The 25,402-nt window shown below is 42.8% G+C and overlaps 2 protein-coding genes and 1 long non-coding RNA gene across 3 annotated transcripts in view; 2 read left to right on the top strand and 1 right to left on the bottom strand.

Annotated features, from left to right (window-relative positions):
• LOC136849031 (mitochondrial import inner membrane translocase subunit Tim13) overlaps window positions 1–25,402 on the top strand; it is a 165,137-nt gene that overhangs the window by 138,748 nt on the left and 987 nt on the right. The window lies entirely within an intron of this gene.
• LOC136849018 (uncharacterized) lies at window positions 5,332–8,758 on the bottom strand. The gene is made up of 2 exons (XR_010856201.1): window positions 6,706–8,758; window positions 5,332–5,438 (listed from the first exon to the last, which is right to left on the bottom strand). It is a non-coding gene; the product is annotated as an uncharacterized lncRNA (long non-coding RNA).
• LOC136849028 (E3 SUMO-protein ligase KIAA1586-like) lies at window positions 21,338–22,244 on the top strand. The gene has a single exon (XM_067121897.1). It carries the CDS (start codon window positions 21,429–21,431, stop codon window positions 22,227–22,229), a length of 801 nt encoding a protein of 266 aa, XP_066977998.1. The 5' UTR covers window positions 21,338–21,428; the 3' UTR covers window positions 22,230–22,244.

The raw sequence follows: 25,402 nt of genomic DNA, 5'->3' as shown, positions 1-25,402 counted from the left end.
TCGCTGCCTGCGCCTGCGCAAAATCTAAAAATATTTCCTAAATATTTTCGTATCGGTATTAACTCGAGCACTACCTGTATTTGATAATTGTCTTTTCTTTATTAACCAACTTATACTGATTTATGGGATATTTTAATTCTAGGATGAGGTGTTTAGCTGCTGGGTTTCGTGTATTCTAGCCTAATAAATGGCTAATCCGGCACCCTCCAGGTCCCAGTGACGCCGGATTAGTGATGGTCAACCTGTATATATATAAAAATATAGGAAACTAAGTAAAAATAATTACAAATACATAGCAATAGTAGCAAACAAGAAATAAGTAATAATGAAAATAAATAGAAATAAATTAAATAAACAGAAAAAATAGAAATAAAGAACGAAAATTAAGTATAAGAATAAATAAAAGTAAATAAAAATAATAGGTGTACATGAAAATACATAAAAATAAATAAATAAATTAATACAAATAAAATGTATAAAAATAAACATGAAAATATAAAAATAAAGATAAATGAAAATTAATTAAAATAAAATAAATAAAGATACATACGAAAAAACAAGTTTGAAAATAGAAAATTAATAAAAATATAAAATAAAATTTGGGAAATAAAAATTTAAAAAATAAATTTAAATAATTGATAATAGATATAAATAAATAAAAAACAAAGATACAAAAATAAATTAAAATAATTTCAGGTAAAATTAAATGACGACTGTAAAATAAAAATAAAAAGTAAACTTGAATAAAGGTAAATAAGAATAAAAAGTAAGTAAATTTCATTGAGAATAAATTATAAAAAAATGAAAACAATTAGAAATAAAAAATAAAAAATTATATTGAATAAAAAAAATTAGGATAATGAAAAATAAAAATAAAGATAAACAAATATCATCGAAACAAGAAAATTTAGAATAAATGAAAATAAATAAGCAAAAGTGAATTAACATAAGAATAAAATATAAATAAAATTGAAAAGATAAAAAAATATATGCTACACAGTCGAGAGGAAATTTCATTGCTTACCTTTTTCTACAAAGTCGATCGCATCAAAAAGGCTACTAGTAACGTACATTCGTACATTCACACACCTATAAGGTTGTCCAAAAATACAATGACAGAACAGTGAGACTGATTTATTGACAAAAAAATATACACAACTTCCTTAAAAGGACCGCGGCCTTATCTGGATGAAGGCCCGGTGCATAAAGGGCATATGTGTGACCTGGGTCAACCAATTATACAAATACAAATATACAACCTTGAGAAACAAAATCTAAGGCATGGTATATGACCTGCCAGACAAATGTTACAATAAATAATAATACGCTATTAATGCCGACTGGTCTCATTTTTACATAATTCAACAGTAGGACACTTCCGATGACCGCGACCCGAGGTCGTCGGGTTGCGGAGCCCTCCAAGGTGAAGGCTGGAAGGTTCCTTATAGAAAACGGAGCGGAGGAGACCAAGTTTCAGGGGAGACCTTACAGTACTCCCCCCCCAAGACATTTGTGACGTCTGATTAATTCCTGTAACGTGAGGGAGGGCGGAGGGTTCCCCTGGATTTTGAAGTGAAAACTAAGGGAGGGGCACCGTCCTCGGTGTCCTTCTGCAGGATACCAGCCCCTTGGTGGCTCTTGGGGGAAACGACTGCTCTGGGAGGACATCCCCGTTCCTTCCTCGTGCCCTGTTGACGTGCGATAAGGGGGGCCTGGGTGGCCTGTTGATCCTCGACACCTTCTGGATCGTCTTCATCAGGCAGAAAGGCTGGTTTCAACTGGTCTATGGAGACCCAATCTTCCCTCCCATGGATGTGAAGCTGGTAGGCCTTCCCGTTACGCTGAAGTACTTTGAAGGGGCCCCTGTATGGATTTGATAGGGGGCCGTACTGCATCGTCCCTGACGAAGACCTGCCTGCAAGATGATAAGGCTGGGGGAATGTAGACTGGGGTCCTTGCTTGGAAGGATCGCCTACGTGGTACAAACTTGCCGGCTATCTCCTGTAGCCTCTGCATGGTGATGTCCTTTCTTCCTATGACCAGTTCTCCCGGCATGGTAAACATTTCCCTGTAGACTTTCTCGGCAGGGGACAGCTCGCCGTTGGCCCGTGGGGCGGTCCTGAGGCTGAGAAGGACCCAAGGTAGCTGGTTCTTCCAATTTTCTCTTGAACACCTTGCTGTAAGGGAGGCCTTTAGTGAACGGTGAAACCTTTCCACCATCCCGTTTGCCTCGGGTTTGTAAGATATTGTGGTATGGTGTTTGGTGCCCAGGAGCTGGGTCAGGGCGGCCCATAACCCCGACAGGAATGCCAAGCCCCTATCCGTGGATATGTCGTCCGGGACTCCAAACCGGCTGATCCAGCTGGTGAGGAGAGCTTCTGCACATGCTGTAGAAGTTGCTTCGGTCATTGGCGTTGCCTCTGGCCACCTGGTGGAGCAGTCGACGACTGTCAGGATGTATCTGGCTCCTCCTGAAGGAGGTAGGGGGCCAACGATGTCGACATGGATGTGTCCGAAGCGTCTCCTCGGCTGCGGGAACTCTCCTACTCCTGATTCTGTGTGCCTGCCAATCTTGCTTCTCTGGCAGTAGAGGCATTGCTTGGCCCAGGTCCTGGCGTCCTTTCGGATCCCGTGCCAATTGAATTTTTTCGTCAGGAGGCGCGAGGTGGTACGGCCTGAGGGGTGGGAGAGGCCGTGGAACACGTCGAAGACCTTCTTACGTCGGGAGGCCAGGATTAGGGGACGGGGACGGCCCGTGCTGGTGTCGCAGAGGAGGGTGCGACCTGAATTTCTGAAGGGCACGTCCCTCCACACCAGGGACGTGTAGGCGGTACGGTAGGCAGGTGTCTCTCGGTCGACAGCCTGTTCACGGGCGAGGTCCTCATAATCGATCCCGAGCTGGATGGAGTTGACCTCAATCCTGGAGAGGGCATCTGCTACAGGATTGCTCTTAACGGGTATGTAACGGACGGAACAGGAGAACTCCGCCAATGCTGCCAGATGCCTCTGCTGCCTAAGCGACTGAACTTTATTCTGGTATGCTTCAGGCTCATCCCGTGCCGAACCTATATCCTCAAACTCTATACTCAAAGTTACCGCGTCAGACGACAACCACACATCATAGTCTTCTATAATAAATCCCGGGCCTAACCTCACTACAGAATTAGACCATGCCATGACATATAAGTTACCAGATCCCGAAACAAGAAACAAAAACCAAACAAACAAACAAACAAAGAAGAGAAACATACTGTATATCTACAAAACTCTACGGTATTTTGCGCCTAATTTAACTACGTTTTCCCCTCTCAGACATTATTGCCACACAAAAAAAAAAAAAAAAACTCCAAACTGCTGCACTTACGCTGAAAATGAACAAAAAACAACAAAAGAAAAAACTGAACTTGGACTATTAAAGATTTGTATAACTCTAAGGACAGACGTTCTCCCTAGTTAAAAAAACTACAAATCACACACCTTTAAAACCCATTAAGAAAAACAAAAGAGGAAAAAAAATGATCAGAAACAACAGTACATCACAGGAACTAACCCACAAGATTCTCATTAACCTGTCTTTCTAATTTTAGATATATGTGTCAACCAAGACACTCCCATAATTTCATCCTGAACAACAAAATTCCCCCTTCCTTACTTCTACAACCCAAAAGGAACCTCAAATTTAGGACCTAGTTTATAATTCAGATGATTCCTAGCATTTATTTTCACAAAAAACCTATCTCCCACAGCAACTTCAACTCTATCTGGCTTTGAATTGTTCCTGTCAACCACATCCTGAGTTTTCAATTCAAGATTCTTAGCAAGACGCACATATCTCTCCTTAGCAGTAGAGATCAGTGATTTAGCTGTATCATCACCCGATTGAATCGGTAATAAATCGAAAGTGCCAGGCACTTGGTAGCCAAACAGTGCTTCACTGGGAGACATTCCAATGGTATCACTAACCATAGAATTGATGCTATGCTCAACCTGTGGAATATATCGATCCCAATTCACATCACTGCCACCTACAGTAATGCTGAGAGCCTCAATTACCTTCCTATTTGCCCGTTCACATAGCTCATTAGCTTCTGGTCTATAGGGAATAATAGTGACTTTCCAAATGCCCATTACATCCACAAGACACTCTAATGTCTTCTTCACAAATTCTCTCCCATTATCTGTAATCAGCACCTCAGGAACCCCATAACGGCAAAATATCCATTAAAGAATGCGACTGCCACCTCCTCCGCTGTTTTATACTTCGAAGAAAAAAATCACTACAAACCTAATTAATTCGTCCACAACCACTAACAGGTGCCTATGGCCGTAACTAGATTCACAGCAGGTCCATATGGACCCTAGAAAATGGTCTACTGGGAATAGGAAACGAACCCATTTTGCAAGAAACAACCCTCGAGGTTTACATGCATTACAAACTGAACAACCTCTCACAAAGTCTTCCACAGACGCGAGCATATTCTTCCAAAAGAATTGTCCCCGTATATTCTGATGTGTCTTCTCAATACCCAAATGCGGACTGCCAGACCTACAATGAACAATATCCAGAACCATAGGTACTAAACTCCTAGGAACAACCATTTGCGTAGTATCACCTTCATCCTCACTATTACTCAGTCTGTATCTAATCTTCCTAACTAACAAAATTACCTCCTAATTCAAGATTCACACAAGGCAACTTATAACCCTTCCTAACTAATTGCCCTCTAAGAAATGCTTTTGCATTTGCCAAAACCTCATCTTCACCCTGTTTAGATTCTACCAAACTAATATTCCATTCTATGCAATCTCCAGATACATAACATACATGAGAACCATCCGAATCAGAAAAACTTCTACTAAGGGAGTCCGCTACAACATTATGTCTACCCTCTATATACCTAAGCTTGGCATCAAAATCCCTGATTGTTAAATACCACCTAGCTCTTTTAGGGGGAAGATCCTGCTTAATGAAAAGATCCAACAATGGCTTATGATCTTGTCACGGTTGAATTTTTCCCCCACCAAGACATTAAGATACAAGAATAATAACACTACTATACATATGCACCATTGTCAGTCTTCTTGCCTGGAGACAGGGGTCGGAGAATGGTACTGTGTCATAGTTGACAGGGTGGGTGTGAAGACTACTGACGTTTACGCTGCCTGGGAATTAGAGTAAGCATGCCCTACCTGCTATTACATGATACTCCTTGGGTGTACGGGTCTTATTAATGATGAGGCCAAGTGATGTCTTCCCACTGGGAGGCAATTGAAGTGCTGATTTCCATTTTTAGTGGTAAGGTACGATGGTATTGAAGAAAATCCCTGGTACTCAGTTCATTTCTTTATTACTCATTACATCATGCCAAATTTCTCCTAGGCTTAGTCTCCTAGACTTGGTTAATTTACATATTCTTCAGAACTCCTGGACTAGATCCCTGGAAATATTCCTTTTATTTAATCTTGATTTCCAGAAAAACAATACAAGTGAGTAGTTTAAAACAACAAAAAAATAACTCTTTATATTGAGAGACCTCAAAAAAATATATCAACTAGATACTATGGGGATTGCTTTTCCTTCATAATAGGATAGGTATCAAACAATGGAGCAGCCTGGAATCATTTTAATTCAACAGTAAGGTGTAAATCATTTGATACCCTTGACACAGTACTGAATGTTTGTACACAACATATGTCAATGGATAAGACTACCTGCAAGATTTCTGAGAAAAACTTAAACTAAAATGAGGTAAAACTAGGCTAAGGTGCCTTTTAACAGGATATAGTCTAGGCTAGGCCTCTTCAGAAATCATTAAGGATAGCCTATACAAAAGTTTATATATATATCATATATATATATATATATATATATATATATATATATATATATATATATATATATATATATTATATATATATTATATATATATTATATTATATAAACATTATATATATATCATATATATAATATATATATATATATATATATTATATATAATACACAATATATAAATATATATATAAACATATATATATATATATTATAACATGATATATATATATATATATATATATATATATATAATATATATATATATATATATATATATATATAGTTTATATATATATATTGTACACACACACACTTTTATATAGTTAGTTAGTTTAATATATATATATAAGTATATATATATATATAATTTTCATAATATTTTATATATATATCCTAAACTATTTTTAACAAAAATAGTCATAATTCCTCATTCAAACAGGATTAGTCTAGGTATGCCTTCTTAAATTACTGTATAGCCTAGTCTAAGATCGTGATCGGCAGTGGAAATTTCCATGAGAGAGCTAGGGGTAACCCCGAGATGCCCTGTAGGACGGCCATTTTGTGGTACCCTTTTGGCACTGGTATTTACAAAAACTTTACATAAACAAAACACTTATAATTATTTTTTTTAATGTTTTACAACCCTATCAAATGCTAAGTTACAACTCAAACTAACACAGCAAAATCTCACGACAACTAACGAATGTGAAGCACCTTTCACGACAACCAAATTTTCCAAGTTAAGGCGTTGCAATCACGTTCAACTGAGCATGCAACTCTGCACTTAAATCCTCGTCTGCTACTATTCTTTCATGATAATGATCTGTTCCAACTAATGAACTAACGGTAATATTATGACTTTAAAAGCTTACCTTGCAAGGGACAGATAATAACTTGTATTAATAATTTGGTAAATTAGCCAAAATGAAGGGTGGACCAGTTGACATTCTTTTCACACCAGCAGCGTTCTCGTCCCTTACTTGTTTCTTTAGTGTTACCAATGTGCAGACGAAAGATTCAGGACAGCGGTCCCATACTAGTGAAAGAAAAACAAAACAAGGGACTGGCTACACTGCTACACACTCGATGTCCACAACAAAAACGAAAACATTTTACAGTCCCAATCACTCTTACAACAGTAGTGTAAAGATATTAGAGGAGGATGATGAATCAATTCCTAAATAAATCAATAATAATTAAAGGAATATTTTTCCCATTACAAAGCTTTTCCCTCAGGAAAGAATTGATTCATGTCCACTCTAATATCAAGGATAACTTTTCCTAATGGAACATAAAATCTCCTTAGATGGGTCTGCAACTGTGGAAAACAGGTCTTGTACAGTAGAAACAAGCAACGACCTCAACTAGAGACTACAGGGGCTCTTGCAACGACATAAGGATATACTTGAGTACTAAATGAGGACACTACCCTATAAGTGTGCGTTCAATACAGCTTTCCTAATAGCTTTGTCTAGCCTAATACTGGGGTTGGATTGACTCCACTTACACAGGATATCACATCACTCTGCAACAAAAGGGTTCTCCACATATGAAGACAGAATTTACTCCTATTGAGGCGTCTTAATGATTATCAAACTCACCAGAGCTCTTGGCTAGAAACTACTCTAAACTTGAACCTCAAAGGGGTTTGAAAAGTGGTGTACTCTATCCTCAAAGGTGTACCAAACAAGTACTACAAGAGCAAAACTCTGACAATTTCCTATAAGACAAGACCCATATGACTACAATTGCATTCCCAACTAGAGTACTATATGAAATCTCGTACAAAATGTTTTATATTATTCCCTTTTTCATTACCTCAAAACTACAAACTTTTCACATTACTGGCCATTGCTAATAGAAAAAATGAAGTTTTCATAATAAAACTAATATTGTAATACTTACCTGAACACCTGAATTAGCCCTTAATCCCACTAGCCCGAACAACTCTCAACTACCCATCCCACTATGGTGGGAATTTTAACAGCCAGCGTTACCAACGCTGCAGATAAAATCTTGTCACTTGAGCTACCATAACAAACGGTTGGCAACGCTGACACAGGTGTGCGCCGACACACCCCATTTTCGTCAATTGCTTTATTCAAGGTCAAAATTGATGTGGGGAAGGAGGGTGGGAATCATTCAGGTGTTCAGGTAAGTATTACAATATTAGTTTTATTATGAAAATTCATATTGCAATACACTCCCTGAACACCTGAATTAGCCCGATTAAACATTTAGAGGAGGAATCAATTCTATTGCACGTCCCTTTGACAACCGCAGAGATGGTAGCTCACCAATCTGCTCTGCATAAGATATCCATTTAGCTAAACACTCACCATATCAATCAATGGTTTCAGTGAAGAGACCTGTTGGAGAGTACTTTGATCGAGTCAGGCCAGTACTCTCTGCTAGGATACCTACCTAGTTAAACACTCACCTTATCAATCGTTGCTTTTGGTGATGAGACATGATGGAAAGTACTTTGATCGCCCGTCAGGTCCGTACTGTCTCAGTCCGTCAACCTCCCATGTGGTTCTTCAGAACCTCTCATGTATGGAGGAGTACTGTGACCTCCCATGTGGCTATTCATAGCCTCTCATGTATGGAGGGAAATGAAGCAGTGTGCCGAGCCCCCGATCCTCCGGATAAGGTCCGACGATCGACGAGCGAAGAAGTATCTCGGTGCCGACGAAATAGCCTAGCCTACTAGAGTACCCCCCTGGACTCTCGTAGGGAAACTATCAAAGACTAAGATACTTAAAACGTACTAAATCTAAGTTCATGTGATTATATTATCACTGTTGCCTAAGAATTCTAAAGACTAAAAGGAATTCCTCTATCTGGTCAACCTAAGAATCTCTTCACTATGCGACTACCGCATCAGCTAAATAAACGCCCTAGAAAATAGACTTCGCCGCTAACGTGGCCTAAGAGAATAACCCTCCGCACCTAGCTTAATACCACCTCAGCTAAATGAACGCACCTTAGATAATAGACTTCGCCGCTTACACGAGCAAAATAGTGCGACATCTCTGATCTCAGAGTCATTGGTGTTGCTACTGTTGTTACTACTACAACTATAAACTGAAGTTTGATGTTCGACGCGTTCTCACATTCAAACGGTTTGTGGACAATGAAGCCCCGCCCACAGAGTCAGCCTCGAACAGACTTTCTTCAAACCGTTCGACAACCAAATACCCGATTCACACGTTCGAACATCACTTCAAACACCGGTCTGCCAACGGACCAAACGTTGACCGGTAAAACCCCCTAAGAGAATAACCCTCCGAACCTCCGCGTTAATACCCCTCAGCTAAATGAACGCACCCACATAATGCTAAACGCTGTGAGACGAATCGAACATCGCTAAGTAAAATGATTAAACACTACGGAAAGTAGCTGCTTCCAGAATAGACGGCAGTGAATAATTCCTGGAAAAGGAAGATGAACTGGACATACTCCGAATACTGTGCGGTCAGGAAAATACAGAGCTCAAGACGACGAAGAACAACCCTGAGAAGCCCTCCGAAAGAAACTAATCACATTCTCTGACAGTGGACGGGAAGGATTCGAGGAGACACAAGTGTGTGCCGAAGCAGAAGGAGTTTCGCAACCCTTGATAAATAGACTTTAATGCTCCCCCCGGACATAAAGGTATCTCCGCTGGATCACCAGTAATGAACACTGGCAGATAAAAAACTTTAAACAAACGAAGCAGAGTTTTAACCTCCGACTCTGTTGTCGCCGCAAATTCCGGAAGACAGACAAATATGTATCATTCTCACACAGGAACCCAACCTAGAAACTGCCTGAAGCTCACCCAACCCTTTAGCTGAAGCTAAAGCCATAAGAAAAGGCAACTTCTCAGTGTCTTAACGTTTAGTTTCAATAGGTTCAAAGGCAGGGGAAAGCAAGATAAATATTGAAATACTTCCAATAAGTCCCAACAAGGGCGCCCGAGTCGGCAAAAACAGGATGTTCAATCTTACAAGAACTTAATCAACGATTATCTTTCTACTTGAAACTTCGGGAATGAGGAAACTAAATATACCGCTAATCGTTGAGTGGTAGTCAGCAATGGTCGAATATGAAAGACTCTTGATTTTCCGGAGGAATAAAGGAAAATCCGCTATTTTGGCTATGGAAGGCCAAGAGATGGAATGACCTTCCTTACGACACTAACTTCTATACCATTCTAGCTGAACCTGGTAAGGCTTACGGGTTGACTTAATCTAAAAGAAAACTATTTAGGCACAGTTTTAGGGAGTGCCTTGCAACTAGGTCCAGCATGCGAGGGTTTAGAAAATAACAGAAAGAATGTGGTCGTCTGAGAAGTAATAGTTTCGCATTGGTAGGGACAACGAAACTTCCGTAGGGAGCTCTAGGAGTTCCGGAAACCAAGCGTGTTATGGCGAGCTATTAGAGTCCAGGTCATCTTGACACTCTCCCGTAATTTCCCTATTACTTGATTAATGAGACCGGATGGAGGAAAGGCATACACTTGCATGTGATTCCAACTTGTAACGTCACCTTGGTGACTATTGAAATGGGGATACCCTTAGAGAAATAATCCGGAAGACGATGGTTTAATCATGTCGCGAATAAGTCGACAGTTGCTGGTCACTTCCGGAGAACTTGACATATTACTTCCAGAGTCAAAGTCCACTCTCCCCCCCAATACCTGAACGAGAGCGACCTAGCGAATCTGCCCATAATAGCAAATCTGCCCATACTTTGAGACTCCCTTATATAAATTGGGAAAGAAGAGACACTTTCGTTCTTCGCACCCTCTCAGGACTATGTGCTATAGTATAGTATTGAGTTCTGTGAGCCTCTTCCCCTCCGAGTTCTTCAGATACGACACGGCAATTACGCTGTCGCTAAACACAGCCACTACTCTGTAGCGCACTAAGACTGAGAACAACTGAGGGCTTCCTTTACAGCATTGATTTTCCCGAAGATTTATTGACTACTCTCGTTCCGAGGCCTGGATTCCTCCAAGGTTGATTCCCAACCTTGATCTGAGGCATCTGTGTACAGATGAACATCAGGAAGAGGGGAGTCGATAGACCTTTCCCCTGTCAGATGCATTTCTGACTACCACAAATGATCCAACAGGCAAGAATCGCTTCCGACTATAATAGCGTTTTCGTTGTGGAAGTCCCAGCGATTCCTGAGACATACCTGAAGAAAGAGAGCATTCGGACACGAGACCCTAGAATTAAAAGAGAGAGAGAGAGAGAGAGAGAGAGAGAGAGAGAGAGAGAGAGAGAGAGAGAGAGAGAGAGAGAATTCTCCCTAAGAAGCTTCTCCAAGCTGGTAATGGCCATTCACTGTTGGACAGGAACCCTTCTATCTGTGACGGACTGACTGGACTCTCTCTAGGGTTGTGAAAACCCTCAGAGGAAGAGAGAGAATCCACTTACCTGAATATGTTAAGAATTCCATAGAATTCCCTCGCTCTTACTAGCTCCTCTGGAGAGGAGGCCAGTTAAAACGTTCGTCTAGATACTCAACACTGTATTGTCTAGATACTGCAACGCTCTGTATCGTCTAGATATTTCAACACTCTGTATCGTCTAGATACTTCAACACTCTATGCTCGACGATGCATAATTGCCGACACCAGAGACATGAGTTAGAAGAAACCATGTTTGTCATACTGGCTACGTCATCATCCTTGAACAAGAATTAGCTAAGGCTAATGGTGTTCTAAGCAATCCCTCTTATGAACGTCCAGATACTGAGGGGGAAGATGACCAAGATAGAAATTTCGACTTTCCTGCTCCAAACACCATAGACGAAGCCAAAGCTTTTGCCTGGTGAGCCAAACCCCTCGAGATAAATAATTAGGCTGCCAACAGCCACGGATCCGAAGGGAACATGGCCGTTACTCTTTAGAACCCGCATTATAATAACTTGAACCGCATCCAGAAAGAATGCACAAGAGCCTCAGTCTGATTGCGCAACACATACCCCCAAACACCTGCTCCCTAAGAGAAGTCCCTACGAGCTGAAACGACGCCGGAGACTTAAAACAGGAATGCCTCAACCAATTCGTTGAGGGGCAACCTGACACCTGCCGAAGGATTACCTCGAACTGCGTATGTTGTCCTACTCGGAGAGAGAAGAGAAGAGTGCTGTCGATTAGAAGCAACTACCGATGCTAAGCGAACATCCGCCTCCTCCAAAGCCTGGCTAACCCGATCGAACCAAACCAGCCAACACAAAAAAGAGGCAGGAGCTGGTTTAGTGTCATAAAAACCTCAAATCGGGAGGTCTGGAGCTCTTGCTTGAGGGTACGATGAAGTAACATACTCAAGCCTGTGTCCGTAATCGTACTGCTGGCAAGAGGACATTCTAAGTCCGCCAGAATCTCCTGCACCTATGGATAAGAATCCTGTTCCGCAATGTCCGTATGGTCTAAGACCGACAAAGGAGGAGGCACTGGACAAAGCCCGGACAACGATGAAGAGTCCGCAATCGGACCAGCCTAACCAGAATGCTGCGCACCCGCACCTAATCGGGTACCCAGAGCTGGATCCGTATTGTTGGACCCGCCGGGAAGAGAAGGCTAAACCGATAAAAAAACCCGGAGCCGATTCCCCATTATGACCAAGGGGAAGATGAGTGAGAGTAGCTAAACCAACATTGTTAAATCTTGGGGGAGGATGCGCAAATGAAACCGCTGTAGAGGGACGGAAGAAGATGAAGGAAAGAGAATGAAAGAGGTAGAAGCTAGCCTGAGTTACTGCCACAGAAAATGCAGGCGATGAAAGCCGCGGACTGCTCGAAGAAGGTACCGCATGCTCTGCCAAAACCGCGGAGCGCAAACCCGAACTGGAATCGACGGGAAGACCCTGTGAAATACCTGATGCTATCGGGACAGCCGCATGAAGCAGAAGCAAGGGATTGCGCATACCCGAAGGGATGGAATAAGAGACCCCTGCGGCCAAAATCTGCTGAAACAGGGTTTTCGCCTGTCCGGAAGCTCCTTCTACCGGAGAAGACTGTACTAAGGAAGGAAAAGGCGGGAGGCATAGGAATAGCAGATGCATAAAAAAGTTACCTGAGAGGAGGAAAACCAAAATCGAAGGAAGAGGGAAAATGGAAGATGCGGAAGAAGCAGGAAAGACTGGAGCCGAAGAAGAAAGGGCCGAAGAGGAGACTGAAAAGGGGGTAACAGAGAGTGTGGGAGCAGGAGATGAAGCGACAGATAACGAAGAAGAAAACTTAGAACAAAAAGGAAAGAAGGCACACCGAATCTGGCCTCCCTAAACAATCCTGAAAACATATCCGACATGAATTCTGGACACTACTGTGTCACATACTCTCTACTGTTAGAGAAATCATTCGAGAAAAATATATCCTCTCGCCAAAGGTCTATACCCGTCGAAAAACCCCGCCATCCGTCTTATAACCCACCACAGCCAATTGCAGGTCCTGCAAATTACTTTAGAAGCCGAAAGGACACCATAATCCGCCTTACTAAATGGAGGAGTAGAAAATACAGGGAAGGGGGAAACTAGAGTAGGAGATTTAAAAAACAGTAGGAAGTGAGTTAGAAGCAAAAGCAGAAGGATTCTGCCCCACTTAACTGAAACATTGACTTGAGACTGAGCCAGGTCGAAAGAAGAGATGGAGAAACTCTTGTCAGAGCACAACAAAAACCACTCGAACCCGAAACCAGAACCCGTTCAGGAGAACTACACTGCACCATTAAAACCTTCTCCTCACTACCAAACCTATCCTCTTTTCTCACACCTAGATCTTGATCCTAACATTATCAACATTACATTTCTGGGTTTTCCGACCTGTGTCACCCGGTGAAATAACCTTTCAGCACTTATTTCTAGGTAAAGCTATTGCTAAATATACCAGAGAAAAGCTAAAAAGCTAAGCCGGAGTTACTACACCCGGTGCGAGCTCCATGATATGGAGTCGTGTATGAGAAAGGGTGAGATTGTCACAATCACAGGCCTCTGCCCTGTAAACATTCCCAATGTCAAAAGTCCCACCGAATGAGGTGCCGTTAACAAACCCCCGCACCACTCGCAGACTGTAAACAAACCGGCATCACCCACATTCCACTTTTAGCACGCGTCCGCTGCTGTTGAACTGTTCATGTGTGCGCTTTATTTGATCGTATCACTATGGCATCCTCCTTGGATTCTTCACCTAAGTTGAGTACCATCTCTGTATTTTATTTTAGGCGGTTGAGGCCCCCTATTTCCCTCTAATTTAATAATTAGAGGGATTTATATGCCCGTCTCATCCCCTTCTCCCGACCCCATGTGACCTTCAGTCGGTGCGGGAATTATGTCGGGGCTTCGTTCCCCTTCCTTTTCTTTTGTTGTACCCTTTTGCTTATTATATATATTCAATTGGGCTTTTTATATTATTGTTTTATCCTTCTCTGGAGAAGTTTTGGTCCTTGTTGTCTAGGCTACGAGTTTTTCCCCTCGGGCCTATCCGCTATTTATCATTATTATACGTGTTATATTTTGGACCTTCACTTCCTCCAGTGCTTGGATATTTTATTTGAGATGGTACAATTATGCTTATCTAGCTTATTTTAAGCCTAGCGCACGGATGTCTTTGATATTTGCGGATTATATCCTGTAGTTTTATATCTGGAAGGTCGGCCATTTTCCCTCCGCGCTCATATCGCGTTGGGCTTGGTCTTCCCTTCTGCATATGTTCTTATGATTAGTTAGATCATTATTATTTTTGCCTAGGATAGGTTAACTTTAGGCTAGTGGAGTAGATACCTTCCCCTGGGCTTCCTCCCTCAGCCACTGGCTGTGTTAGGTTAGCCTAGGTTGTTGCTTTGGCGATCTTTTCCTTGCTAGGAGAGAAGGTTTGGTGTGTAGGAGGGTTCATAGTTGGAGCTCCCCTTTGTGTGGCGTTTGGTTAGTGAGTTGGGCTTGCGCTTCTCCCTCTCCGTTTCGGCCTTTCCGTTTAGACTCTACAGTCCTAAAAAAGGTTAAGCTGGAATAGCGAGGGTTTCTCGCGTAGCCTACCTTCACCGAACCACATCTTGGGTTATTCTCCATCTTCATGTTTACCCCTCTCCTACCCCATTACTCCTTCCCCCCCACCTCACCCTCTCCCACCCTTGGTTTGCTTTCATATAATATGTTAACTTACCAAGGCCCGAGAGTTTTATCCTGTTCCTTTCGCCATAGCCTTATATCCCCTTCCTCTGCATTGATTGGTCTGTTCTCTCGTTACGGTCCCAACCTTACCCGGTCACACCCTTCGAGACCACAGTTGGGGACCGGGGGTGCTACCACACCCCTGTTTCCCATTCCTTTGCTTTTGGCCTTGAGTGTTCCCCGTCATCTTCTCTCTCAGTATCGTTCGTACATGTTCGTCCGATCGCAGGGAGAAGGATGGATCTCATGGCGCCCGGAGTGTGCTTACCCACCCCCTGGGCGCTACCCTGGATCCTTCACTCATGGCCTATACCATCCCCCCCCCTCCTAGTGTCAGTACGCGTTTTTTCCCTACCGAGTGTCGTTCCTAGAACAATATCTCGGGTGGAGAGAATTTGTGTTCAGGTTGCCAGTTAGTGTTTCCCACCTGACTGTCTTCCGTCGTTCACACGCTATGACATTTATATTCATTCTTTTCACTTAGAACACCTATAGTTCCCAGTATCTATTCTCCGCCAACTAGCTATCTTTGTGTTTTCTTTGCTAGGTGGTCGGATGGTCTTGTCGCCTTCCACTCCGGTGGGTATGGTGTTTGGTCGGACGGTGCTCACTACACCTCCTCCACCGTCACCGTATTGAAGTACAGGACTCCCCCCGGCTCCAAGCAGAAATATCCACTTTTATAGTTGACCTTCCCCTAGTTGCATATATGTTTATTCATTTTATATATATATTATATATTATGTTATGTTTATACACCACCCTTTTTGGGACCTTTTCCGTCTCTCCGGATTAACTCGGTGGTCCCTTTAGGTTATCTTGCATGTTCCAGTAGGCCCCTTAACCTCCCGGTTCACTCTGGCGGGACCTATCTGGATATTGTTTTTATATATATATATATATTTTTATTATTTTGTAGATTAACTGTCCTTTTGGGACCTTCCCCGTCGCTCCGGATTAACTCCGGTGGTCCCTCTAGGTAGTTAATCTTGTACGTTCCAGTAAGCCCCTTATTCTCCCGGTTAGCTCCGGCGGGACCTACTTGGATAACTATTATACTAAGACACTGCTCCGGCATTCTACTCCGGCAGCCCTATTAGCATACTCATATACCGGTCATCTTACAGATGGTGCGTTGTCAGGAGCAGGGGTGCACCGCTGTGCTGAATCAAGCCAGCGGGCATGAAGTGTGCAGGTCCCACTCCGGTTGTGCAGTCCACGTGGGGGACCTGACTGTCTGGCACCCTGATGGTTGTGAGGTGTGCTATGCCCTCTATGAACAGGTTCTGGATGAGTCGGTAAATTAGTTTTCCACTTCCGATTCACATTCACCCTCAGTTTTGTCTTTTATGGATAATTATAACATATTCTCCCTTTAGGAGGCTCAGTCACCTGACTTTCTCCCCCCTTCCAGATTGACCGCAGCTCTCGGGACTCTTTGTTGGCGACCCTTAAGACCTGGGTCAGCGGCTTCGGGAGGAACGTCGGGGCAGGGAAGCCCTACATCCTGTCTAAGGACGTCTGCAACATTCTCTTCCCCGGCGCCTGGATCTCGGCTTCGGTTGCGGACGAGGTAGCCACCCCCTTGATCGCTGGGATCCGGGAGATGACGCAGCCCTCCCAGGAAGAAGTCGCCACATGCGGAGTTGTCGCCGAGGATGTTGCGGCCCTTAACCTCGACCTTGAGCCAATGAATGTGGACCTGGACTTGCAGACAGGTAAGGGGGTAAGTGAGGCAGGTGACCTTCTTTTTAGTTCTCCTTCTTCTACTGCTTCTTCCTTCCGAGGATTTGTGAAATCCTCTTGCCTTATGGACGGTGCAAGGTCTACCGTCCCTAAGGTCAAATCTGTAAAGAAAAAGACCTTAAAATCCCAGAAAGCATGCTCCGAGGTTCCCTCGAAGACGTCACGGCCCCCTAGCCCCGTGCCGTCTACGAGCAAGGCCTCTACTTCTGGGAAGGGAGCACGAACTAAACAGAGTAAGGAGGCTTCCACCCCTCCTTCCTTTGATGCGGAAGCATTTGCAGAGCTTCTTATGAAGCAGTTTGACAAAAGGGTTGACGACAAGCTGTCGCAACTCTCAAGTCAGCTGTCTTCATCAAACGCTTCAGTGCTCTCATTGTCAGAGGAGGTTAAGTCGCAAAGGACTCTAATCTCCGGGTTCATGAGTGGCGGAGCGGCCAACAAACCCTTCTCCGTCCCGGACACTTCCAGCCTACCTCCTTTTGATAAAGGAAACCCCTGGCGCCTGACCCTCTTTGCCCCCCAGCATGAGGGTACCCTCACTATCGAGGGCCTAGGCACTCGCAGGCTGGAGGAATTGGAATTCTTCCCTCCCAACCTGAAATCACCTTACGCAGGTTATGCCAGGCTCACTGAGGAGGCATGGGTTCGGTCCGATAAGGTCCCCAAGGAAACTGTCATCTTCCCGAGGGACCAGGCCCAGTCGGCCCTACTACGGACTTTGTCGGAGTGGCAGGCGGAGAACACTAAACTCACTCCGGCAAAAGGTGCCTTCACAATGTTCTCTCTGGGAGAAGTTCTCCCCACCCCGTGCACCTCTAAAGTGGCCTCCCTCACCAACCAAGCTTGTGTAGAGGGTAAACCAGTTCCTCATCTCCGGGAGACAGATCCCACCTCTTGTCTTACCCGGAGATTCTCAGTATTGGGCAGGAGCTCCCGGATACCTTCACGGTTACTCGGCTGGACCCTGACTGCACCTCTAACCTCTTCAGCGAGCAACTCCTAGAATCCCAGAGTCGCTCCTGAAGGCTGAAGCCGAGTCTAAGGACAGACTCAGTAGGTCCTTAAACTCTGACTTTGGCAGAGGCAACGTCAGTTGTATACAGTGAAGATGCGCTATTCCAGGTACTGACGAAATCTCTCTTGGGGAGTTTTCAACAGGACCTGTATGACTTCGTCAAGGCCCGGTTGAACTGCCGGAAACACATCTTTTCGGCAGCTTCCATCCGTCATGAGCCTAACAGGCTCATAAAAAGCTCCATCTGGGGAGCTAACCTCTTCCCCAGGAAGAGGTTGATGCAGTCTTAGCCGAGGCAACTAGGGCCAACCAGAGTCTCAGCTCCCGTTGGGGTTTATCTTCTAAGAGGAAGCAGTCTGAGCCTGCCAGAACTCATCCCAAGCCAGGGAAAAAGTTCAAAAAGTTCAAACGGCTCCCAACTCAGAGTGTATTGCAGGCTGTCCAGGTCCCCGTCCCTGGTCATCCTTCAACCTCCCAACCTCAACCTCAACCTCAGTATGTGCTGGTCCAACCAGCCCATCAACCTCTCGCTGCCCCTTCATACGTCTCCTCCCCAGCTTACAACGCTTCTTATGAAAGCCAGGGGGCATTTCGGTCTATCCAAAATGCAAAGGGAACGAGAGCTAGGGGGTACTTCCGAGGTAGGGGAACATCCCGCTCCTCCTCCAGAGGAAGGGGAGGCAGAAGATCCAGAGGAGGCAGGCCCTCTCCCGCACAGTGAGATATCTCAGGTAGGCGGGAGGTTATACCATTTTCGGGACCAGTGGAGCTTCAGTCCCTGGGCCCAGAGCATAGTCTCCAAGGGACTGGGCTGGAGTTGGGACAGAAGTCCTCCCCCCCCAAGTCAGGTTCCATCAATCACCCTCCAAGGCTCTGAAGGACTTTGTGAAAGATCTATTATTAAAGAGGGGAATAAAGAAAGCGAGACATCTGAAATTTCAGGGCAGACTTTTCAGTGTTCCAAAGAAAGGTTCCAGTCAGCGAAGAGTAATTCTAGACTTGTCTCGTCTAAATTCCTACATTCAATGCGACAAGTTTCAAATGCTTACAATCTCGCAGGTTCGGACCCTACTGCCCCGTGGAGCCGTAACCACCTCTATAGATCTTTCAGACGCCTATTATCACGTCCCGATGGCAAGAAGGTTCTCTCCTTATCTGGGGTTCAGACTAGGAAATCAGGCATACTCATTCAGGGTCATGCCATTCGGTCTCAATATAGCCCCCAGAATCTTCACCAAACTGGCAGATACGGTAGTTCAGCAACTCCAGTCTCAGGGGATCATGCTAGCCGCATACCTAGACGATTGGATTGTTTGGGCATCCAGCGTCAACGAATGCCGGAAAGCAACAGCCATAGTAATCGGCTTTCTGGAATCACTGGGCTTTCAGATAAACAAGGAGAAATCCCGCCTAGTGTCGGAGAGTCGCTTTCAATGGTTAGGAATCCAATGGGACCTGTGTGCACACAGACTATTTCTTCCGCCGGCCAAACAGAGAGAAATAGCAAAAGCAACCAGACAGTTTCTCAAGAACAAGAAAGCTTCCCGTCGTACCCAAGAAAGAGTCTTAGGTTCTCTTCAGTTTGCTTCAGTAACGGATCTTCTTTTGAAATCCAAACTGAAAGACATAAACAGGGTATGGCGGAGTCGAGCCAATGTCAGGTTCAGAGACAAAGTATCTCTGATTCCACCGATTTTGAAGAAGAGACTCCGGCCTTGGACGACCGTCAAGAGCTTATCGAAGTCAGTGCCCCTTCAGCTTCCTCCGCCATCTCTAGTGATTCACACCGACGCTTCCCTAAGCGGGTGGGGAGGATACTCCCAACACAAGAAGGTACAGGGGACTTGGTCTACCATGTTCCGCCAGTTTCATATCAATGTTCTGGAAGCCATGGCAGTCTTTCTAACCCTGAAGAAACTGCGTCCGAACAATCGGATTCATATAAGATTGGTCCTGGACAGCGCAGTAGTAGTGCACTGTTTAAACAGGGGAGGTTCCAAGTCGAGTCGGATCAACCAGGTTATGATAGCAATATTCTCTCTAGCAAACAAACACCAGTGGCACCTGTCTGCTACCCACCTTGCAGGGGTCCGGAATGTCATTGCAGACTCCCTATCCAGGACAACTCCGCTGGAGTCGGAATGGTCCCTGGACAAAACTTCATTCAAATGGATTTGCAATCAAGTTCCGGGTCTCGAAGTAGATATCTTTGCAACAGAATGCAATCACAAACTACCTTGTTATGTTGCTCCCAACCTGGACCCTCTAGCTCACTCCACAGATGCAATGTCCATAGATTGGAACAAGTGGAAAAGGATCTACCTCTTCCCTCCAGTAAACCTGTTACTGAAAGTCCTTCACAAGCTCAGGACATTCAAGGGTCAGATAGCCCTAGTAGCTCCCAACTGGCCGAAGAGCAACTGGTTTCCACTTCTTCTAGAGCTGAAGCTTCGGTGTTTGCAAATTCCCAACCCGAAACTGACGCAAATAGTACAAACTCAGACTGTGTCAGCTTCCTCAAGAATTCAGAATGCCCTGGCTTTGTGGATTTCATGAAGTTTGCAGCTCAAACGGATGCTAATATTGATCCTATTAACACTTTGTTCCTAGAATCAGATAAAAGGGAATCCACTCTTAGACAATATGACTCAGCAGTTAAGAAATTAGCACTCTTCTTAAAAGAATCTGAAGCTACTGTAATGACCACTAATTTAGCTATTTCATTTTTTAGGTCATTATTTGAGAAAGGTCTGGCCTCAAGTACCATTACTACAGCAAAATCAGCTTTGAAAAAGATATTTTTACACGGGTTTAAGATTAACTTAAGACTCTTATTTTTCGTCTATCCCTAAAGCCTGTGCTCGTTTGAGACCAGTAACCCGCCCACATTCGGTTTCCTGGTTCTTAACCCCTTGATGGTCGAAAACGACTATAGTCGCTCTAGGGTATAGTGGTTGGGTTGGTCGAAAGCGACTCTAGTCCACGGCATTCAAAAAATGTGCCACTGACATGGTGTTGTAAAGTAATGTTTAGAGAAGCTCTTTGTCAACTTTATTCCTCAGAAGCTGCTGCCATCTAGCAGGGTTGCCATCTGGCCATTTTTGCGGCCAAATTTGTCAAATTTGGCCATATGGAAAACTCTCTGGCCGTAAATTATTAGCCATCGACGGCCAAACAATTTGGCCGAATTTTGGCCGTATTGTTTTCAAAATGATTACATTTCATGTAATATCATTTATCTTTCATATATCTAATTTTTATTTCTAATCAGTAAAATATCAAATGAAATGACAGTATAGTGATGTAACAACCACGTAACCTACTGGCTATGTTGCCTATTGACAGACACATACAGTACAAGTGTATGTTTACTACTTGTTCAGTACTAGATAAGTGATGTAACAGCAACGTAACCTACAGGCTATGTTGCTTACTGACAGACACACACAGTACAAGACAAGTACGCGTTTAGTACTAAATAAAGAAATGCATCGATTTAGATACATTTCTAGCTTAACTTGAGCATCAGTGTGAATTTGAACCTGACGTTTTAAACAGCCAAAAGGAGACTTTTATAAAAATAGTGCTGTGATTGGTGATTGATTACCATTATGTCATTAAGTAAACCTAAGTGGAAAGGAAGTTATGATAGTGGGAGGAAATACAATAAATCATGGGAAGAGAAATTTGTGTGGTTAAAAGAGCAAGTGAAGGTAGTGAAGATGCTTATTGTAAGCTATGTAAGACTACTATTGCTCCAAAAAGGCTTCTCGACTTGCTGATCATGAAAAAAACCAAAGGGCACATGAGCAGGGTGAATGCTTCAGCAATGTCCCAGACATTGCCAGTGAAAGTCTTTAATAAAAAAGACGATGAAAAAAAGCGTGTTGAAATAGAACTTGCAGTTTCCTTTGCTTGCCATTGCACAATAGCTAGTGTGGATCATGTGGGGGAAGTAATAAAAAGAAATGGTAAAGGTAGTATATTAGAAAACATTCAGATTCATCGTACTAAATGCAGCAAAATAATTTCAAAAGTCGTTTCTCCAGCACTATTCCAAGAATTTAAAGATGATGTACAGGGGAAGAAATTTTGCGTACTTATTGATGAAAGCACAGATGTAGCTACTGATAAACATTTGTGTATTGTAATTAGGTATTACAGTGAATCAAAGTCTACTATTGTGACCGAGTTCGGAGGCCTCGCACCCGTTGTTGGAGCAACTGGTCATGAATTATTTGTGACTTTGAACAATACCCTGGAAAATATGGGGCTTGAATGGTCTAACTGTGTTGGGTTTGGGAGTGATGGGGCTTCAGCAATGATAGGTGAACACAATTCTGTTTGGTCTAGGGTAAGAGAGAAATCACCTAACTGTCAACTCAACAAGTGTGTCTGTCACTCCCTCGCACTTTGCGTGGAAAAGGCATTTGACAAATTACCCTCTAACTTAGGATATTTGTTACATGTTTAGTAAGAGTGTCATACGAAGAGAAGCTTTCAAGGATCTGTTTAAGGTTATGGATGCAAATGAAGAAAGAAAAGGACAACCCCTTCCATTTCAAAAACTCTCAAATACACGATGGTTGGTCAGAGGAAAAATCATATATAATATTCTTGTAAACTGGGAAGAGTTGAAGGCATATTTTTCAGTTGCTTTACCAAATGCAGATGCATCCTGTCGCTATAAAGCAAGGGAAATCTTTAATATGTTAAGAGATAAAGTAAATCTCTTATACTTTCATTTTGTGTCACCAATCGTGACAGATTTTGAAAGACTTAATGCTCTTTTTCAAGCTACCGATGGTGATCCCGAAGGCTTGGTAAAAGAATTACTTTTGATTCATAAAACTCTACAATATAGAGTACTTAACAAGAGGGGAGAATTTTTACCAACAAAGGATATCGACTATGGTGCTAAATTCACCAAGGAACTGAATACATACATAGAATTAGAAAATAACTCAAATGAAGTGGTAAAAATTGCAGATGAGATTAGGCACCGATGTTCAAGTTTCCTTTTTGAGGCCTTAAAACAAGTGGAAAATAGGCTCCCAGCATCAACAGCAATATTCCAAGGCCTCAGTGCATTCTCTCCTAGCAAGGTATTGAGCCAAACTGACCGTGTGTCTTTTAAAGATCTTCCATTGCCCCACTTAAGAAAAGATAATGAGGATGGCATAGAGCAGCAATACAGGAAAATATTGCATTTGCCATGGGCAGAAGAGTCTGTTTTTAATGGTGAGATTCCAAAGGAATCGGTTCCTTTTTGGTCCGGGGTCTTAGGGTACAAAAATTCAACTGGGAACCAGCCTTTCAAAGAATTAGGGAATTATGCAATGGCTTGCCTCACAACACCCATAAGTAATGCTGTTGTTGAAAGAATCTTTTCCTCTGTTACTTGCGTTAAGACAAAACTACGAAATCGAATGAGTACAGCAATGTTGGAGGCGATCCTTAGAATCCGTACTCATCTCCAGTTTCAAGGGAAATGTTGCAAGGACTTTAAAGTAAATCAAAACATGCTAGAGCTTTTCAATTCGGTAAATATGTATGAGAGGGAAGAGTCAGAGGGCGAAAATGCAGCCGATATCCTTGCAATTCTGAATATGAACTAATGAATAATCTCTAGTTAGAAATATGTTGTAATCATTGCTAATATAATGTAAAACAGTAAAGAATGAACAGTTAAAGACAGGGAATGGAATTATTAGAAATATAAGAAGTATTAAATAAAAGAACTGAAATTGTTTCATATCTTTGTGATAGGCTATTTACTAAGTAATTGTAATTCATTATAACTACACCTGTCTTAATTCCTTATAAATAAACGGAAGGTAAGAAGACTTCTTTCAATAAATAACCTTAAGAATAAACGACTGTAGGCTATACGGGATTAGCCTACTCAAAAATACAATACTAGTAATATGCGATCTCTCTCTCTCTCTCTTTTCACATGCCCATAAAAAAATACACATATGCATTTAATTAATTTATGCTCATACTTGTTTGTGTGTTTGAATGCATACAATGTGATACTAACTGCATGAGAGTAATGACAATAGATAAATGTAAATTCATGGCAAAGAAGTGAAGGATTAATACCTGATTTAGGCCTGCTACTCATGCATATCTAATTAATAGCCTTTTATACTACATACTTACATCTGCATTACTAATAATAATAGGCTAATGATAGTAGTTAGTGTAATAAAAAAAAAATAATATTTGGCCGTAAACCATAGTTGATTTGGCCGGTTTGGCCGTCATATGAAAATAATTTGGCCGTAGGAGATTTTTCCCATCTGGCAACCCTGCCATCTAGTGGTACCAACGAAAAGTAGATATGTAAACAAATATCATCCGCCGCATATCTACGCACATTATGTGCTTTTATTTCACATATGAGGTAAGTTTTATTGATTTTTTTTGTAGAATGACATTACATAATGCACATAATCGATGTATTATAAAAGAAAACCGGGAAAATACCGAATCTTTTGGTAAATAAGGCGATGAACAGAAGCAGACAAATATACGAACAGCTGATCGTCATTTAAAGGTACGATAAAAATTTAAAGAGCCGACGATTAAAGAGAATTATGATGGCATATTGATCTTCACAAATGCGTTAGTGTTTGACAGTTGTATCATAGGATATAACATAACTTAAATCTCATAATTATGTAATAAAAAAGCAAAATGGGAGCCGCTGAATGTCCGCGGGACCATACTTTTGGCGCCAAAAATCGCTACCGAAAACGCGCTATTTTTAAGTAGCTCTCGTTTTGCTTCATGTCGGTAATGAAAAGTGTGTTTTTGGTGTTGTTTCCCAATGGGAAAGCAAAAGAAAAGTTAATAAAAATGGTAAGGGGGACAGTGTTGGGAACCGGGGTTTTGGGTGGGGAGAAGGAAAAGCTTGGTTTTGTGGCGGCTGCAACGTAAAAGATTCGCTAGTTTCTGACCCGCTAGTCTGCATACAAACTTTTGTCCCGCTAATCAACAAACATAAGGATGACCCGCTAGTCTGCATGCAAAAGGTTGTCCCGTTAGGCTACAAACATAAGGATGACCCGCTAAACTACAGTAGCGAAAGTCGGGTTCCCTATTTGCCGAAACGTACAGTGTTCGCTATTTTCCGACCCGCTAGTCTGCATACAGAGGGTTGTCCCGCTAGGCTACCACCGTGAGGCTGACCCGCCAAAGTACATACGTGATGCTGACCCGCTAATCTACGTTCATGAGGCTGACCCACTACACTGCATGTGAGGCTGACCCTACCAACCTACATCAGGGCGGACGGAAAACGCTAGCCTAGGCTACCTGTAGCCTACATAAGAAAAAACCTCGGTTAGGCTATTCCCTACCTCCTACCTACATTAGAACGGGCATAAATTTTGTAATGGTGATTTTTTAACATATCTGGTCTCAGTTCGTGCGTGGAATTTTGAGCGCTCGTTGCCGCCTTATCCGCATTTTTAATGATTCTTGGCAGGCACGTATGCTCTGGCAAGCGGTAATATCTGCATTCACTGTAGCCACAGGTTACAAAAACAACTGCACACTAGGGTAAGTTCCAAAACCCTACCTAACCGAGCAGCAAAACAAATGTAAAAGGGGGTAATCTGTGTGCTTACCTTATTCAAA

This window comes from Macrobrachium rosenbergii, chromosome 2, assembly GCF_040412425.1.
Source record: "Macrobrachium rosenbergii isolate ZJJX-2024 chromosome 2, ASM4041242v1, whole genome shotgun sequence".
NCBI classification, from domain to species: Eukaryota; Metazoa; Arthropoda; class Malacostraca; order Decapoda; family Palaemonidae; genus Macrobrachium; species Macrobrachium rosenbergii.
Note: the sequence above shows the minus strand (reverse complement) of the source record. Positions and strands in the feature narration are given on the sequence as shown.